The 20,703-nt window shown below is 42.2% G+C and overlaps 1 protein-coding gene across 2 annotated transcripts in view; it reads right to left on the reverse strand.

Moving 5' to 3' along the window:
- Positions 1–20,703, reverse strand: part of Ralgapa2 (Ral GTPase activating protein catalytic subunit alpha 2) — a 273,441-nt gene that overhangs the window by 222,617 nt on the left and 30,121 nt on the right. For both annotated transcript variants that reach the window (XM_037205268.1, XM_028881854.2), the window contains exon 3: positions 15,722–15,774. In XM_037205268.1, the coding sequence (XP_037061163.1) occupies positions 15,722–15,774 (53 nt within the window). The remainder of the gene's footprint in view (positions 1–15,721; positions 15,775–20,703) is intronic.

A 20,703-nucleotide genomic window follows, 5' to 3' on the forward strand; every position in this document is an offset into this window, starting at 1 on the left:
AACCTACTGCATGACCAGGAATAATATGAAACATAAGTTGGAGTTTATACAAGATGCCACAGTGAACTTTAAAACTCCAGTCTTCATTTAATTTAGATGGGAAACTTTTTTCTCCAAATTATTACCAGATGATTGCAGCACAACCCAAGTCGATTCACACTTGATTGTAAGTCTACATGGAAAGTAGGGCGGCAAAGAGTGAGGAAGATATTACATACTAATGCATACCAGTTATCTACCTGAAACAACCAACTAAACCTGTTCAGTGCGGGACTAGAGAGTGGGGAGCAACCCTTCCCCAGGCCAGCTGTAGGGCACGATGGTGTGCGTACAGAAGATGCTGCCCTGGGAGAAAACAGAAGACTTCATTTAAAAGAGCAGACATCTCAGCTTCGTGACCTTGGGAGTAACAATGTGCAGAAAAGGTAGAATGAGAACTAGCAGTCCTTTCACAAGAGCATTCTGCAGGTGCCTGGACTGCACAACCAGTCTGGCTTAAGAGGGACCATGCACATAGAGCCCACAGGCACGCACACATGCTTCCATGTCAACCTACAGACAGACACCATTTTTGCTATTATCTGGTGGGTTCTCGCCAGTTAATAAAAATAACTCAACTCTTGCACAGACAGAATAGTTTCACTGGTGACCAATAGTTGTTTAGAACCTTTAAATTCAAGAGAGACAGAACTAACATGAACAAACAGATAATTTTAAAAACAAAATGAATATGCTGGATTGCCTTGTCCTGCCTGAATACAAGGGGAGGTGCTTGGTCTTATGGCAGTTTGCTATGCTATGCTTTGCTGATGCCCACAGGAGGGCTGCCCCTTCTGAGAGAATATAGAGGAAGAGTGGATTAGGGGTAGAGGGTGGGGGAGGGGTGGAAGGAGAGGAGGGAGGGGAGGCTGTGCTTGGGGCATTAAATAAATAAACAAACAACTAATCCCAGTCCATAGAATAGCATGAATACATTTTAGTTTTATAAAAAAAAATATATGCTGGTTTTCTTATACCAGAAATCGCTTCTACTAATTTAGTCTGTGTCAGCATGCTGTTATGGAGTAAGGAAAACAGAGTTCCATATTGTCATATCCCTACTGGCCACTGTAAACACCAAACTCAAATTTCACCTCCTGGAATAAGACCACTTCCAAAAGACACTCCTCTACCAGCATTCTTCTCAGATGATAGGCATAAGGCCTACTCTGCCATTATAGCTAGATTACCTGGGAGAAAGGACCCACACTTTAGTGATACATCTTGTATCCCCATCATCAGAACCAGTACCCAGCATACAGTATTTCCTAATAAGCATGAACAAATAGGTGAGTGAAAAAAATCACAAAAAGAAATCAAAGTAATTCTAGTCTTAGTTTACACACACACACACACACACACACACACACACACACACACACACACACAGGCAAAGGAGGAAATACTACCCTATGTGGTGATATATTGTTTGTAATCTAGGAAATAAAGCTTGCCTGATCAGAGGAAAGAGCGAAACACAGAGTTAGCCTCAGAGGTCAGGCAGTGGGAGCACATACCTTTTTTTTTTTTTTTTTTTTTTGGTTTTTTCGAGACAGGGTTTCTCTGTGTAGCTTTGCGCCTTTCCTGGAACTCACTTGGTAGCCAGGCTGGCCTTGAACTCACAAAGATCCGCCTGCCTCTGCTCCCGAGTGCTGGGATTAAAGGCGTGCGCCGCCGCCGCCGCCGCCGCCGCCGCCGCCCGCCGCCGCCGCCACCACCGCCCGCAAGGGAGCACATACCTTTAATCCTAGCACTCGGGTGGCAGAGGCAGAGATCTGTCAGGATCTCTGTGAGTTCAAGGGCATGCTGGGCTACATAAGATTAATTCAGTCTAAAAGAAAAACAGCCACGTAGTGGTGGTACACACCTTTAATTCCAGCACTTGGGATCATACACCTCTAAAGCCAGCACTAGGAAGGTTGAGACAGGAAATGATATGGCTGGGCAGAGAAAGGAATATAAGGCCGGAGGAGACAGGAACTTGGTCTATTTAAAGCTGAGGCATTGGTGAGGTAAGAGGCTTGCTTGTGGCTAGCTCCTTTGCTTCTCTGATCTTTCAGCTGTCACCCTCATAGCTGGCTCCAGGTTTGTATTATAAGACCATTTAGGATTCGTGCAACAACCCTAACATGGTAGGTGGAGTAATTTTAATGTAATTGGCCCCCATAATTTCATAAGAAGTGGCACTATTGGGGGGATGTGGCTTTGTTGGAGTGGACATGGCCTTGTTGGATGATATGTGTCACGGTGGTGGCAGGCTTTGAGGTTTCCTATGCTTAGGATACTGTCCAGTGTCTCAGTCAACTTCTTGTTACCTGCAAGATGCAGGACTCTCAGCTACCTCTCCAGCACCACATCTGCCTGCAGGCCACCATGCTTCCTGTCATGACGAAAATGGTCTGAATCTCTGAAAATTGTAAGTGAGCCACTACAATGAAATATTTTCTTTATAAGAGTTGCCATGGTCATGGTGTCTCTTCACAGCAATAAAAGAGAGTAGGGTAGCATTAAATGGCATTTAATAAAGATAACTGAAAACTAAATGTGTCTCCAAACATTTTAAATCTCAATACATGATTAGGTCATTGCTTAAGAGACAATATTTTTCTTAGCCCAGAAGAAAACAGTTTCTTAAGTTTGTAAGAAACGTGAACTTAAATTTCAATAAAAGACATCTAAAATAAGAATGGAACATAATTTTTTTTTTTTTTTTTTTTTTTTTAAATTTTCTGTGTACTTTTTTTGCTGGAACTCACTTGAAGACCAGGCATGGCCTCGAATCACAGAGATTCTGTCTACTTGTCTTACCAGAAGTGCTGGATTAAAGGGTGACTCTCTCCCAAGGAAGTCCAGTGCAGCTGGAACATGATGTTCAAAGGAATGACATATTAATGAAACACAAAAGCAAAGTATCAAATGAAAAGTTTATTGTCTACTTAAGTTTACTTAAAGCAGCAAAAAAGTGTGGATGGTGACTCTCTAAAAAAAATAATGAGCTGGTGGTGGTCCCACGGCTGTAATCCCTCAAACAGCAGAGCACAGCAGGATCTCTGTGAGTTCGACATTTCTAACTCACTTTCTTAAAGACTCAAGTGGATATTAAACAGATGATGAAAACAAAAAAAAAAAAATGTATAAAGTAAAAAACAGATTATTAAATAACCTTCTGAAGTCAGAAAACATTAACTACATTAAGATGGAAAGCATGGACAGCATGAATCTAGACTATTACAGAATACCCCATGTGCCACAACATTGTACATCACAAATTCCCCAGAACCACATAAAAGAGCAAAACACACTTAAAGTTGTAAATTCAATACAAAGCGAAAAGCACTAGGCAAAATCAAACAGAAAATGTAGTATATTCATCAAACAACAGTCAGGCTGACCTTGATCTTTTCATCAGCAGTGAGATCCAAAGGACAGTGTGGTAAACTGATCACGAGCCACTGAGTGGGCATCAGGACCCAGAGAGAACGTGAGGACAACAGAGACCCAAAGCAGACCAAGGGCCTACACAACAATGCAGTTCCTGGTAAATTATCTGCAGCAAAGTACAGCTCCCTTGAGACACACACATCAAAGGAGAGGGGTGCAATGATCTGAAAATTATGCAGTCACTTATACATGCATATACATATCTGAAGTTCAAGGAAAGGTGTTCCTGAGCTAGAAGTACATCAACCTCAACAAAGTACATAATTCATATACTAGCAACAAATACTAAGCAAAGTAATTCCCTAACAAGAATATAGAAATAAAAATTCTATAGCAGTGAGCTGTTTACATAACTGGTATTTTAACATGCTAATAAAAATAGATTTTCCAAATCACTTAACATGAGAGAAACAGCATCTGAAAAATACTATAATAAAATAATGTAGACGAATTTCCAAATGGTCTTATTAAATAAGAAACACAGAGCCAAATATAGGGACGAAAGCCTTAGAGATCAGGGAAATAGTGAGAGCCGCCATAGCTTCCCAAGAGAGCTACTTCCTGTCTACCCAGGCTTTTATTGCCTTGCTGTTCTGCACTCTCATTGGCTCTTAGCCCAGCTACCTCACTTCCTAGTCACTGCCTGTCTGTACAGACCTCCAGGTCTCTATGGTTGGTACTGGGATTAAAGGCTTGTATCATCACTCTTGGCTGTTGCCTAGTATGTCCTTGAACACACAGAGACCCTGCCTGCCACATGATTGGATTAAGGGCATGTGTTACCACTGCCTGACTTCTATGTTTACTTAAAAATTACTGGCTATGTCCTCTGCTCTCCAGGCAAACTTTATTTATTAGCATACAAAAGAAAAATCACATTTCAGCACAAATAAAATATCACCACAAAATTACATGATATAAATTGCCTAAAATGTTGAGAAATAAGAACTACTAAAGACGTAGAGAGTTAAAAAGAACAAGGCTACTATTAAACATCTTATTCTTGATATAGAAAAAATGGATGATATTGTTTAATTAATTTAAAGATAATTAATTACTGGGATGAAAGAAAATATATATTATACCTAACAAATTGCAAAGCATATTCCACAAATCCAAAAACAGTGACTCTTCCTAAAACAAAGATAAAGGTAAAAAAATGTTCATTGTTTCACAAAAAGCTTAAGTATAAGCAGGTTAAATTCCCCAATAAAATACCAAGTTCATCAGAAATGGCTTTTAAACACATAAAAGTTGACAATAAAACACAGAGAACTACTCATGAGGCATGTATGCACATGTACCCACAGAAAACAATGAATTCAATAAATGGATCACTCAGAGGGTATAGGTTTAAATTATCTGTTTAATTAATTAATTAATATTCTTGTTAAGTGCTCATTCTGTGACAGATACCATGTGAGAGACCAAAGATACCACCCCTGCCTTGACAGTTAGCATCTCAGGGGGAAAGGCAGAAATACCTTTGAACAGGATTTTGAAGAAAACGAAGAGTTGAGACTACAAGAGAAGGGCATTTCAGAAGAGTAAACAGTGCCCACCCTCCCCCCAGAAAGCTTTTCTGCTGGTCTGAGGACTTCTGGGGTGACAGGCATGAGGAGGCAGAGGTCAGAGGAAGAGGTCCTTGGAGGAGCACTGAGAGTGTGATCACAGTTCTGCAGGTGATGGAAGCAGAACTGCATTCCATGAGAGCCCTGGAGAGGGTGAGGGAGAGAGAGAGAGCAGAGGACTGCCACCTACAGACAACAGCAAGAGGCTGGGCAGGGAGGCCAAGGGAGCACCAGCACCAGATATGCAAAACCACAGACCGACAGAGAAAACAGCCCCAGGAGGTACTAACATACAAATTTAAACCCCTTTCACTATGTATTAACATTGCAACACTGAAAGCCTTGGAAGCAGAGACATGACACATTTCATAAGTTTATCTTTCCACTTGCACATCAATATTCAGGTCTAACCCTAAGAGAGGAAAAAACCTGCACTAGACATTTCCCAAATCCTCAAAGTAGTAGCATGAAATTCTGTTATAAGAGGTGGACTTTGCCCTGAAGAATTCCCAGCTCTAAGAAGAGTTTGACTTGCACACACGAAACTCACCTAAGAAGTGTCCATCACAGCCACAGCTGCCATGCTAGTCTCCATCTCATGCAGGCTTTTGCTTTTTGGCTAAAAGCTACCACATCTTTCTCTCTCTCCTACTTTTGTACGAGCATAATTAACTGGCTATCCTTTCTATGCCAATTTTTTATGTTAAAAAATTCACTGGACAGTCTGCATAAGCAATGAGAGAGAAATAACCAAGTCTGCACGAAATGCTGTAATTTGGTTCTCGACACCCCAGAAACTTAAAATTTAAATGCTTCCCTCAAGGACTCTAGAGAGTACCAAAGACCTGCAGGCTAGCTCAAGGTCATTCAGTGAATGCCCCAGGTCTGCAGGATCAATGGCTGGGAAGGAAGGCTTCAAGTCAGCTCTTTCCTTCCCATCCCATGTCACATGCACACCAAACACTAGGTGTCACTCTCTAACAGCTACCGTGCCATACACGCACCCAAACAAGCCAGAGGACATTGACAAGACAGCAGGCATCTGGGCAACTCTCTTCTAAGAAGCCAGTTCACACAGACAAGGTCTCAACATCAGTGTGAGATCACTGTAAAAAGAGAACGTGTGCTCTGTTCTAACAAAACACAGCATGCTCACTTGGTACTGTGAATGCCCTGTCATGAGGTCTTGATGTGTTTTTTTTCCGTTATCTTGAAAGGATTCATGCATGCATTTCCTAACTGAGGTCTACATGATCTTTGAGGGTGTCAGTTACCACAGGCCAGCCGCTGCCACCCTGGAATAGGGAGGGCACCTGTGCTACAGCAGATAATCAATCACAAGATTGTAATTTCAGACTTCCACAAACATCTTGTCTCCGGGTTCCCTTCCTCCAAGGTGAACGGAGTAATTCAGTACACTCTGTTGGGCCAATCCCAAGTTTCTCACCTCTAGGTCTCAATTCGGGAGAGAGACTGCAGCCTGCAGTGCGGAGGGTACTTTATTCACTGGAACAGACACCTTCCCCTCAGACTTTGGTGCTCTAATTCAAATTATTAGCACACCACAATATAATAAGCAAATTATGTCCATAATAAACTAAACATTTATATCTTTATACCTTCCAGTCTGTTGAGTCCAGAAACAAAAGCAGACATCGGAATAATCATGTTACAAAAAAAAAACAAGGAAAAAGACCTGGGTCCTATGTTTTAACATGTCCCCAGTATCCAGTACATGCAAGCACCAACGAGAGATTACAGCAATAAAATCAACATTCAAGTCGCTCACTGGGTGGTATTCAAATCCAAAGCAGTATCCTGGGAAGGAAGGCCAGTCAGCCTTTGGTTTCACCTTACTGGCAAAGCTCCTGGTACCATGCTGGGACAAGTCATGTGACTGCTATCAGGAAAGTCCTTATAATTCTCTTTCCCTACTTTAGGAACCACAAGAGGCTAAGTCCACTCTGTACACGCTCACCTGGAAATCTGCTAAAGTAGGATGTAAAACCCACTGCAGCCCTAGGCTCTCCTCTGGTCACACAGTGACTCCTCAACATAGCCATGTGGTCAAGGCTTTGCAAATGTAGACCCTGTCATCGACCCAACATCCCCAAAATCTGTGGAGAGGAAAGAAAATGCACTCGTGGCGGCCTGGGGTGAGTGAATCTCAAACATCTACCTGAGTACTGAAGGAAAACAGAGAGCTGTGCCTGTGGTTATCCGTGCCCTTCCCATGTGCCCTGTAAGAAGCCCAAATGGCACCTGTACCCACTGTGCAGCTCACCTGCTGCAATTTACCTCTCCCTTTGGTGCCTCCCAGCCCAGGCTCCCTTTCCACCAAAGGAGGGACAGAGAGGAGACACAGAGTCCCATCCTGGACAAACACGAGTTTGCATCCTTTAGCTTGGGGAAAGGGGAAAGGGTGAAAAGGGCTGGAAGGTGTGGTGGAGTGATTTGTCATTATATTAATGTCATTTTCATCTCAAAGCAAGCATGAAAACAAAAGAATGAAATCTGCATGGCTTTTCAATTTCATGTTTACAGAAAGTGGCTTTGAAGCCATCTTCCCTTGCTCCATGGAAGTTGAGCAATGCTCAGGCCTCAGCCATGACACTTTGGGACTAACAAGAAGCCCAGGAAATCTACTACAGTAAAACCCTAACTCTTGGAAGTCCCCTCCCACACAAGGACAGACCTACAGTAAGATGAAAAATCTAACCCTGTGTTTAGCAAAGAGGAATGACCTTTCAGGGGAAGTAGCTGGGAGACCCCACAGCTTCTCCACTACACGTGATATGCATACATACATACATACATACATACATACATGCAGAAGACCATTCATACACATAAATAAAATAAATAATTTTAAATAGATAATACACATATATAAAATAGATAAAATTTAATAAAACTGGACTCTAACCAGAGTCAAATCATTTCAAATTTAAAACAAAATGGAAGAATAAGACTAAATCTCATACTAAAAACAGGACTTTTCCATGAACTTGTATGGACACTTCAAACAACGCTCAGTTGCAGTTCTGCAGGTTAACGCACTTGGAAGAGACTGCAAGGCTCACCTCCTCCTACCCTGACTCACTCTCTATGGAAACCAAAGCAAAGAAAGGTTTAAATGCTCCATCAAGGTCACTAGCTTATCGCTGTCAAGCTGATCTAGACCGAGACATCTCTGACCCCTGTCTCTTTTATCTAGCAAGTTCTAGGTGGGGGAAAGAATGCTATTGATGCAAAAATACCAAACAACTACAATGGAGAGAGGTTGAGAATTTAAGAGACTTTAATCCAACAATAAATATTAACAAGCGCGAATCACTGTGGGGTCACAAAGAACTGTAAGTAATGGCTGCTGGGCTGGGGAACTTTATGGCCTCAGTAAGAGGCTAAGGCATAGCTGCATTAAGGGCTAACAAACAAATGGCCACACACTATGGCTCACTACACAAGTTCACTAGAAGAATGAGCACTCCCCACCCCTCACCCCAGCAACACTTGCCAGGAGAACGCAGTGAGTTTGAACAGTGCCAGAAAGAGTGGGCCGGACAAAAAGGGTCAAAGTCCCTGGAAAGAAAGGCACCTAGTCTAAAAGGCAGAGAAGGGACAGCAAAAGAAGCGCGTGGCAAAGTAGCCTGGGGCTGAGGGAGCGCTTCCCCAGAGAGGGACAACAGCAAACAAGGAGAAGAGCTCCACTGGCACCCAGGGGTGAAGGACTCTGCAGGGCAGACCAGCTTGGTCTCATTTTACAGACTATAAAGAGCCCATTCTGGTGTCTAGAAGGATAATTTAGAATAAAGATTCTGAAAATCAAGTGTTGTGTTTATCCATAATTTCAAACTCTGTGATGTGTGTAGGTGTGGGTTTGTGGATGTAGGGAGCGGGCAGAAGTCTAGTGCAGGTTTTGTAAATTAAACGTCTTCTGTGTGTGTTTCAATCAAGTATCGGGGAGTGAAAAAACTCCTTGCTATCAAATTTAAGAATTTTCTTATTTCTTAATAAATTTATACTACTTGCAAACCATCCTATTTCTCTGCTGGAAAGGGATGGAATTCAAGGTGCCAGACCGCTTTATATTAATGGTCTATGGCCTCACTGAAGGGAAAGACTATCCTCCTTGAGTTAGCCAATTCCTGTAGAAAGGGCCTAAGACCAACCAATCCCAAATCCCTTCTTACGCTCTCACACTCTGAGACTTGAGCCTCCTCCCGAATCACTCAGTGGCCAGAGAGAACACCAGCCTAGGGTCAGCTCGATGACTCAAACTCCACAACCCTAAATTCTGCTTCGTGGCTCGCCCTGCTTGAGCATTCTCACAAACACAGCAGAGCGCCTGCTTTCGTCCGTGTCTGCTGATTCCATGTCTGTGCAAACCTCTACGGACCCTGTGTGACATGCCTGCTGCTCGAAGGGAAGAGTGAATATAAAACCTCTCTCTTCATTATACTCATCCTCTTTCTTCATTAGGGTCATTTTCATATCAGGGTGCCTGATCATATCTAATTAAAACACATCCTATGTATCACTAAAATAACCTCTTGGGGGCTGCATCTAGAGGGTTCTCAGGAGAGGACAGTATGGAGTTGAGGCCCAGTCATCAGGTTCCTCGCGTGTTAAGCACACTTTCTTTCACTTGTGTAGGTAACTTCCTCAAGTGTCACCACAAATGATAACTCTGAAAAAGGCATGTCCTCTTAACTCAGGAGGTCATTACTGGAGTTCAATATAAGTTGTTTCTTCCTAATTAACTCTTCAGCTTGCCATGAATGTTAGCACAGGCTTCAAAAGGACTGAAGGCCCTGTCTGTGCTGCTTAAGGCTGTTGACAGTAGTTAGACCTGCGCCTGGCATGTAGTATGTACATGGAACATCTGTCTGATGGATGAATGAATGAATGTATAAGAATGGGCACGAGTTGACAGAAACATCTTGCAGAATGTGGCTTGAAGACATCTAGACTCTCCAATGGTAGGATGTTTCAAATAGACATGAGGGGTGGTGGTGGAACTCACATCATGGCCATGAGTTATGAACACAGGTAAGTCCCTGGGCTACTACGTAGTAAATATGCAACCTGGGACAGGTCACCTAACTCCACAGACCTCCCAAACTTTCTTCTATAATAACTGATATACGAAGGTTTGAGAGATGGCTCAGAAGTTAAGAATACATACTGCTCTTGCAGAAGACCTAAAAATTCCAGATCTGATGGGCTCTCCCAGCCTCTGCAAGTACTATACTCACATGCACAAACCCACACAGACAAACAAACACACACACACACACACACACACACACACACACACTTAAAAATAAAATATTTAAAAACTGGGAATGTAACTCAGATCAAAGGCCTACATGAGATCACCAACAGCAACACAGAAAACCAACCTAGAAAGACATAAATCTATTTCAGAAGGAAAGGATTAAACAATGGTCCTTGTAAGTCAGATTCTGATCAATGTAAGATTGCTGTGGGATGATCTTTCTGTACGCAGTGAATATGTGTTGCTACTATTGGTTAATAAAGAAGCTGTTTTTGGCCTATGGTAAGGCAGGATAAGAGCCATGTGGGAAATCCAAAAGAGATACAGGTAGAAGAGGGCAGAGTGAGGGAGATGCCATCCAGCTGCCCAAGGAACAAGATGCCAGCAGACTGGTAATGCCACAGCCATGTGGCAATACATAGATTAATAGAAATGGGTTAATTTAAGATGTCAGAGCTAGCTAACAATAAGCATAGACCACACAGTTTGTAAATAATATTAAGCCTCTGATTGGTTATTTGGAAACAAGTAGGCAGGAGAGATTCGTTCCCTTTACATAAGTTTTTTTTTATGTATGTTAATTAAATGTGTTTTGAGATTCTACATCTCCATTTGAAACAACCAGCAATGACAGACAAATGCTTTTCAAAGAAGAATAAAAATTTAGTCATAACCACAATAATAATAAAATGAATTTTAAAAAAACAAAAGGATGATAATCATCTCCATGAACCAACAGGAACAGAAATCCTAAGTGACAGTGTAAGTAGAGGTAGCTAGGTCATCTTCCAGAGGCACATGTGCTCCAAGTGGAAGTAAAGGCAAACAGACTTCATCTCCATACAACCATCTACAGCCTGGAATTCATGGCCTGAGCTGCCAGCCTTAGTTGCCCATCACTTACTCCACCAGAACACTGTGCTATCCCACAGTTTATAACACTGTGAAACTATTGCTTCCACTTCCAAAGTTGTCCCAGCACTTTGCCCCTTACCAAGGAAGGTATAGCTCTCTTACATAGTCCTCCAGGCCTCCATAAATTCTCTTAGTTCTCTACTTTCTTCCAACCCATTTCTTATTTATAGACTATCTCTGAACAGGATCGCTCCTGTAATTTAACATATTAATAACTCTACCACTTTAAAAAGAAGTCTTTCTCAATTATTTACACATTGATGAGTATTCACCTCAGAACCCTCATAAACCACTTCTAATGTAGGAAGCAGCAATGAAGTTGCTTAGTGCCCAGCATGAAACATACAAATTACAAGCTAACTTATAAAGCTAGAGCAGAGCATAGAGCATAAACAAAAGAAATACAAGTTCATCATTCACCCATATTTACTATGCAAAGTGAAAGTTTTATGACACTTTGAATAATATATATTTGTTCTTCTATACAGGCAACTAATTCTCTGTAAATAGTAATGTATCCCTAATAGCTTCCTCCCCAGTACAGAATCTCTGGACAGGAAGGAAGGCATCAAACTTCCTTTGTGGGAAGGCAAGGACTCAGGTCTCTGCAGGCTTCCGACCTTTGAAAAACTAGTTTCAAGAGACATAACAACAAATACAACTCTTAAAGGTTTGCATGGTTTTGAGGACTCGGAGAAACTAACAGAGACAAAAAAAAAAAAAATAGAAGAGACAGAAGCAAGAAAGGAAAAGGAAAGGAATAAAAGAAAGATCTGGGATCTACAAGCAAAGAATGCAGGAGCCAAAGAGCTAGTTCCCACACCAACACTGTAATGGACAGATGTCTGGTCCTTCCAGCCCCTGAGCCCTACCCTCAGAAGTTTTGAGTATTCATCCTGAGATCCTAGTAGTAACCCTCAAAGGAATATAAAATAATTCTAATTGAAACCACTCCCAAATTCCTGCCAAAAGCTGAAACAAATCCATGTAGAAAAAGAAAGGCTTAACAAAAATTAAATCTGTATGATTCATATTGATCTCACAACAGATGCAAGAGAAGAAGCCACTGTGTGGGAAAAGATAACCAACAGATTTAAACTACTAAACACTTCAGATGTTACAATTACAAGATATAAAATACAAAGCACCCAGCATGAAGGAGGGGAAGTGGGCATGAAGTCACACCTCTAACCAAGAAGCTGTCCGCAATTGGTATCTGCAAGAAGTTGGAAAATGAGTTTTCTTCAATCAACCATATTCCAAGGCAAGCCTCATGCTCAGGAGTAGCCATCCAACACAAAACAGACACCATGGTTGTTGGGATTCTGTTATTGTTGCTGTTTGGAGTTGGGTGGGGTGGGGTAGGGTGGGGTGCTTTTTTTTTTTTTTTTTAAAGAAAAAGAAAGAACATTAAGTTGGTTAGGTAGGGAGAGGGGAGGATCTAGAGGAGCTTTGGGAAGAGAAAGAATATGAACAAAATATGCTATATAAAAATTTTAAATAAAATTTTAAGTATATAAAAATTAAATTGCCTAAAACCACAAAAAAATACAAATCCTTAAATGCCAGCAAATTATTAGTCCCTGAAATATCTAGAATTGGAATGCACAAGAGTCATCATCTAATTAATACAGAGAAAAGGGAAACTTGAAAATACAAAAACCCATCTATTTGTTTTCAAACAATCTGACCACGCTAGAAATAAAAACGAGCTTGTGTAATCTGATAGAGCAGCTACTAAAAATTACAGAATATGTTAGTCTTATTGGTGAAACATGAACATAAGTGAAACTCACTTTGAGATAAAAATACAATGATCATTTTTATCACTTCTAATTGCAAATGTAATGTAAGGCTAAGCCAGCAGATTACATGAAAAAAAAAAAAAAAAAAAAAAGACCACTGAAAAAGTTGGCCATTATCTACAGACAAAGAAAAAAAAAAAAAACACCCAATGGATAAATTGAAGCTGAATTTTAAATTGTGAAATAACTATTAGAAATCAGCTGGGAGCACTACACAAGTCACAGATGATAGTATGCCATGATGATGCTTCTGTTGCACTCAAAACCAAACAAAAGTACACAACAAATTACTCAAGAGTACATGTAGCAGTAACCGTGCGCGCACGTGTGTGTGTGTGTGTGTGTGTGTGTGTGTGTGTGTGTGTACGTGTACGTGTACAAAAACCAACCATGACATACATTCACAGGTCAAAGGGCAGTCTCAGATGTCAGTCTTCATCTTCTACTTAGATTAAGGCAGAGTCTCTCCTGTTCATTTCTATGTGTACAAGGTAAGCTGCCCTGAGAGCTTCTCCTGTCTTTTTTTTTTTTTTTTTTTTTTTTTTTTTTTTTTGAGCTGAGGATCGAATTCAGGGCTTGCTAGGCAAGTGAGCTAAATCCCCAGCCCCGGGTATGCTGGGATTTTAGACATTTCCTCTACCCTATTTGGCTTTTCAAGTGGGTTCTGAGGAATCCCGACTCAGATTGTCAGGCTTGTGGGGCAGGTGCTCTACCCACTGAGCCACCCCCAGAGCCAGGTAATACTATTTTTTCTTCCTTCTCCTTCTCCTTTTCTCCCTCTCTTTCTCCTTCTTCTTCTATACTATTTTCTTCTCCTCCTCCTCCTCCTCTTCCTCCTCAAGACAGCATTTCTCTGTGTAGACCAAGCTGGCCTTGAACTCACAGAGATCTGCCTGCCTCTGCCTCCAGAATGCTAGGATTACAGGTGCATATCATTAAGCCCCAAAGTTGATTTCTGCCCTTCACAGGTATGTATGCATGTACACTTACCCCCATACACACTTTTCGTTTTATATTTATTTATTTACTCATTCATTCATTTTTGAAACAGGGTTTCTCTTTGTAACCTGGCTGTGCTAGAACTCACTCTGTAGACCAGGCTGGCCTCAAACTCAGAGAGATCCACCTGCCTCTGCCTCCTGAGTGCTGGGATTAAAAGCATACACCACCACTAGCCAGCTTTAGTTTATCTTTTTTTTTTTTTTTTTTTTGAGCTGAGGGCCTTGTGCTTGCTAGGCAAGCACTCTATCACTGAGCTAAATCCCCAACCCCCAGTTTATCTTCTTACACCAAACTATGCACACACTACTTCAAACTATGAATAATTAACATTCTGAATTTATAATCTAGAGGGTCCACTATGTAGTTCACTCTGGAAAAGTGCTTGAGTTTGCTCCCAGAGCCCACTTGGTAGAAGGATAGAACCAACTCCCAAAAGTTGTCCTCTGACCTCCACATAGGCACTGTGAAATATGCACGCACACCAAATAAGTAAATGTTTTTCTTAACTTATAATTTATTAATCTGTAGTTGAGTCTAGTTTTCTAGTTTTTCTGGTGTTCATAATCTAGCACCTGCCTAGTACATTTTTGAGTAAGAAGAATTTTATATTATACACACACACACACACACACACACACACACACACACACACACATTGCCAAAAGCTAGATGTGATGGTACATCTCTTCAAGTTCAAGACCAGCATGGTCTATACGGAGTTCTAGGACACCTAGGGCTACATGGAGAGACCCTGTCTCAAAAACGTTCAAAAGCAAAAACACTGCCAAGGGGCTGGCAAAACGGTTCAGCAGGTAAAGGCCCCTTCTGTCAAGCCTGACAAGCTGAGCTAAATCCCCAGGACCCACGTGGGGAAAGGAGAGAATTTACTGCAGCAGATTGTCACCTGACCTTCATACGCTTGCTGTGGGGGTATGCCTGTGGCACAGCTATGCACATGTACACAAATAAAATCTAATTTAATTTTAAAAAACCCACAGCCAAACATCATTCCAGCTTTAAAGACTACCTATGTACACAGAGACATAACCCCATCAATGTCAAAAATAATTTATTGAGGGGCTGGAGAGTCTCAGTGGTTAAGAGCTGTACTGGCCATTCTTCAAGAGAACCCAGGTACAATCCCAGCACACACAAGGCATCTAGCAACCATCTGTAATTCCAGTCATAAGCGATCTGACACACATGCAGGCAACACCCCCCCACACCCATACACATACAAATAAATAATTTTTAAAATATGCCATATATATGTGGAAAAACTGAGTTTCTGTATGTCAGATTCACATGTCAGTAAGACAGGTCACCTATAGTTTGGGGACAGAGGACATTTATGTAAAACTCACATAAAAGGAAAACAGCAAAAGCTATTACTATTTAAAATGTGTTTACTCTTCCAACTAGTACCTTTACATCTAGTTGTTCATACAAGGGAAACTTCAGTACATTTTTTAAAAAGAAAAATCACATGAACATTTTTAGCAGTATCTGTTGTAAAAGTAGGTAGAGGGCAGGGTACAGCCATGCACAGTCATATCTATTTGTCTTCAGGTAAATTTAAGGAACAAATAAAATATCTTATTTTTAACAAGGACTTTATAAAAGCTAAAATAACAACAATAATAATAATAATAATAATCAAAACTTACTTCAAAAAGAAAGAGGATGGAGTCCAGCTCCTCCCTTTGTGACTTATTATTCCCTGGAAATTAAGAAAAAGAAATTAGTCAGTATGCTAGCACTTAAGCTTCAGAGTATCTCACATGAGCCGGGTAGTGGTGGCGCATGCCTTTAATCCCAGCACTCGGGAGGCAGAGACAGGAAGATCTCTGTTAGTTTGAGGCCCGCCTGGTCTACAGTGCAAGATCCAGGACAGGCGCCAAAACTACACAGAGAAACCCTGTCTCAAAAAAAAAAAAAAAACGGAAAAAAAAATAGAGTATCACACATGATGCTGAAAGGCATCTTAAATGCTGCAGACATGCATTAGGAACTACAGAGATGCAGGGGAGCTAGGAAGAGGGACCTGAGTTGGCACATCAGGCCCATATCAATCACAATTGCCTCTTACTCTCTTATACTAGCTCTTCAAAGCTAACGTCCATGTTTTCTAAATTTGTTTCTTAACTAGGTACTTTGGGGTTTTTGTTTTTTTTTTTTGTTATTTATTTATTTATTTATTTATTTATTTATTTATTTATTTATTTTTGAGGCAGGGTCTCATTGTAGCTCAGGCTGGCCTCCAACTTGATACGTAGCTGAGGATGACTGTGGAGATTTGGTTCTCCTGCCTCCACCTCCCAAGTACTAGGATTACAAAAGGTGTGCCACCATTTTATGTGACATGGGAATCAAACTCAGGGTTTCCTGCATGGTAGGAAAGCTCTCTACCAACTGAGCTATATTCGCAGCCCCACAATGCCCTTTTGGTAACATTAACTGATAACATAAAAACTGCACCACCTGCCTCCAACAGGAATTATCATTTACTGTCTATAGTGTGTCCCAGACATGGTGCTAGGCATGCAGTTTAAGTCATCCAACTTAAGAATCAGCCGAGAGTAAATACTTGAGGCTTTTCAGATCTCTTTTGCAACTATCAGACTCTGTTGCCCCAGGCTGCACGTAAATGAATGGAGTTGACTATAACCAATGAAGCCAGTGGAGCATGGTGGCCCACAACCCTAATTCTGATAGTGTGGGAGGCCAAGAACTCCCAGGAGCTCAAGGCCAGCCCAGGCTTCAGAGCAAGAACCTGTCTCAACAACAAGTACAATACCAAAAGTCAAGTGAGCTATCAGTTGCAGGCTCCTGACCTAACTGAATCCTCATAGCTCCAAGAAGTAGCTATCATTCATTCATTTACAAATACTAAAAACTATCTGTTTCTCAAGAATTCTGCTAGGCCCTGGGGACAAAGGAATGAACCAAACAAACACCACTCCCTGTTCTGGGGAAGATTACATTTTGACAGGAGGAGGCAAACTATAAATAAGTTAGAAACCCATGAACAAAAGCAAATGAGGAATCCTAAACCAATATGCAAATCTGACTTGGGAAGTTGGGAAATACTTTGCTGGAAAACTGACAACTAGGCAAAGATGCACAATGGCCAAAGAAGCAGATTATACAGAAATATGAGGGAGTCACACACACCCCAGGCAGGGAGACTGGACCAAAGTTCCCGTGGCTGAGCACGCTTGACAGGTCAGGAAACAGCCAGAAGGACCGGAGGCTAGAGCAAAGATGGGGAAGATTTGAGCAGATAAGCTCAGAGAGTAGGTGTGTGTGGCAAAGGAAGGCAGATCAGGGACAGGATAAAGTCACTACAGTGATTTGAGAATGAAAAGCCATTGAGGACTAGAGCCTCAGTGATCGTGTAAGTCATGGTTTCAGCACTCCTTTGAAAAGAAACTTGGGGGTAGAAGAAAGCACAAGAATGGAAGCGAGGAGACCCTTTCTAAGGCTAGTAGCAGGATACTAAATGCTTTGGTGTTCAATGTGGGCTAGGGGATGTGACTTCAAGGCCAGCCAGGTCTATATAGTGAGTTTGAGATTTGCCAAGGCTACATAGTGAGACCTTGTTTCAACACACACACACACACACACACACACACACACACACACCCCAAAACAAAAACAAAAACAAAAACAAAATAGGAATGAAAAAATTAAAATATCAGATCTAAAAAAAAAGCCAATTGTCCAAAATGATTTTCAGTCACCCTGTTCCTACTGGTTATCACAGAGATCCTCCTGTTTCCGCCTGAGTGCTGGGGTTAAGGCTTGAGCTACCGTGCTCAGCTCATTGCTATTTTGACTGTAAATAACATGACCCTTTTCTCCTCCACATACCTGTAAAAAAACAGAATAGAGTAGAGCAAAACTAGAAAGGTAAATACGGATCATTCCAAATTTGGAATATCTACCCTTTGGGCCAAAATAAATTTTCTTAAGTTCAAGATTTATACCAGCTTATAAATCAGAGATGGAAACTGAGAAACTCCTTAAGAAAAGCACATGCCAGCATCCCAGGACAGGCTACTATGTCATCTGCTGCATACCAGAGCCCACTAATCCTTCCCCTCCACAAACAGGGCACACTTCTGTTTGATCACAGCAATTGGGGTACTTCAGGGAGCCCTCAGGGTTTCTTTCCTGTCCCCCAAAATATCTGACTACATTCATCCTCTAGCTTTTCTCCGTAGACAGAAAAGCCACTTTGTACTTGCCTCTGTCTCTCTACTGTTTGCTTGACTCCCAACACCCTTCTCCAACCCCATACTACTGTCTGCTACCTCTCCTCGGACTGCCTGCAGGTAGGTACAGCCCTTAGCAGCTCGGCCCAGGACACACATCACAGCTCCCTCCCTGGGTGCTTTCCCCGCTCTCCACCCCTCTGCTCCATGTCCACCTGTCAAGTTCTGACAGTTCCTCACCGCGAACTGTCCTCAGGTCGGACATGAGCTCTCATTCCCTAACCCCACTGCACCTCTTTCGGCATCATCAGGCTTTCTGATTCTGCAAGCCTTGAAATCTCTCCCCTGGGCTTCTGTCTCCACACGATTTCTTAACACCCTTCCACTAATCTATCCCTCTCCTCTTCATTTGCTGACTCCCTTTTCCGTGCTATACTTTCTCCCTCGGCAACAGAAAGCTTCCACCCCCTTCTCCCAAGCTCAGATAACCTATATTTCTGCTGCCCAGCCAACACTTATTCCTGTGTCCCACAAGTACCTCAAATACAGACTAGTCAGAGCTGCCTTCATCCTCTTGCCTCCCAAATACTGTTCTCGGAGGTTTCTGCAGCTACAATGGTACCTCATAAGTCAAACTGGGCCCCTGAATGGCTCTTTGACATCTCCCTCTCCTTTGTATTCAGTCTCACAGGAACTCTTTCTCCTCCCCTAACTACTACCTTGCTGTGTCAGTCTTCCACAGTTCTCCAGCAGAGTAACAGCTCTCACATGGGTGACAGCATCAGCCCCCCAACTCACCTCTGTGCTCGATGCACTCACCACTTAACAGGACACTTGTCTCGGAAGCAAACGTTTTTAAGGGCTCTAACTAAAAAAACGAAGTCCCAACTCCTTAGCATGGAAGTCAAGGCTCCTGGCAAACCTAATTCATAATTCACATACCTTATGATGCAAGAAAAAGAAGCACATTCCCCACACATGCCCTTAGGGCACTTTCCTGCCTTTGCTCAAGCTCTGTCCTCTACCTGCAATGCTGTTCTCCACTTCAAATCCTACTTTCAGCTCCATCCACCCACCTACAACCTTCAGCTGAGTACATCACCAATGACTAATAGAGTGATCAATCATGCCTACATAATGAAGCCTCCATTAAACCCCAAAGATTCTGGCTAAGGGAGCTAACTCTCAGTTTGTGAAGAAGAATGTATCATGTACACGCAGAGTAGTGTTCTCCAATTTCATGGCAAGGAAGTTCCTGTGTTCAGGACCTGCAGACCTCACACACAGCTCTTTATCTGGCTGCTTGTAGGTGCTCTTTAAAATTTGTATTATTCATGTGTAATGCAGTAAATGAACAAAACATTTGTAATAGATACAAATAAGTAAGGTTGTTTCCCTACATTCTGCCAACCCCTCTAGCAAATTAACCAACCCTGAGAAGAGACTATTAGACTCCTGATTATGGTCAGTCTGTCACTGCACAGGAGACAACCTAGAACCTGCAACTTACATTAAAGGGTGTGGCCAAGCCGGGCGGTGGTGGCGCACGCCTTTAATCCCAGCACTCGGGAGGCAGAGGCAGGCGGATCTCTGTGAGTTCGAGGCCAGCTTGGGCTACCAAGTGAGTTCCAGGAAAAGGCGCAAAGCTACACAGAGAAACCCTGTCTCAAAAAAAAAAGGGTGTGGCCATGTGGCATTCAGCCCTTAGCCTGCAGGATCTGAAACTAGCTCCCAGGAGCCTGGCAAGGCTGAATGGAGTTAATGGGCACCAGCTGATGTCTGCTGGAGACTAGCAGCAGAATGTTATGCTGAGTTGGTGTGAGAGACTGGCAAAAACACTTCCGTTTTTCCTCATTTCCCAGACAGATGACATGAAATGGAAAGGCAAAGACAGTGGCCGTCCTTACTGACCAGGTGCTCTGTGCCAGGCTCTGTGCTGAAATCCTAGTGGATCTGTTAGCCTGCTTGCTGCTCACAGCAGACCAACACAGACAGGCCAAGTGATGCTCAAGGAGAAACAGCAAGAAGGATGAGGATAGTCTGGCTTCCCAGCTACACAATCCCCTCACCCAAATCCTCAGAGCTGGTCAGGCAGTGGGGGTGCATGCCTTTAAATGCCAGCACTCAGGAGGCAGAGGCAGGCAGATCTCTATGAGTTCGAGGCCAGTCTGGTCTACAGAGAGAGCTCCAGGACTGCCAGGGCAACACAGAGAAACTCTGTCTCAATAAATGGATGGATGGATGGATGGATGGATGGATGGATGGATGGATAGATGGATAGATGATGGATAGATGGATGATAGATGGATGGATAGATAGATAGATAGATAGATAGATAGATAGATAGATAGATAAATGTCCCATGGCTGGTTTGCTTTCCATAGAATATTTTACATATGGGCATAAATATGAAAACATATACAAACAAAACT

The sequence above is a fragment of the Peromyscus leucopus genome, chromosome 4 (genome assembly GCF_004664715.2).
Source record: "Peromyscus leucopus breed LL Stock chromosome 4, UCI_PerLeu_2.1, whole genome shotgun sequence".
Classification (NCBI taxonomy): domain Eukaryota; kingdom Metazoa; phylum Chordata; class Mammalia; order Rodentia; family Cricetidae; genus Peromyscus; species Peromyscus leucopus.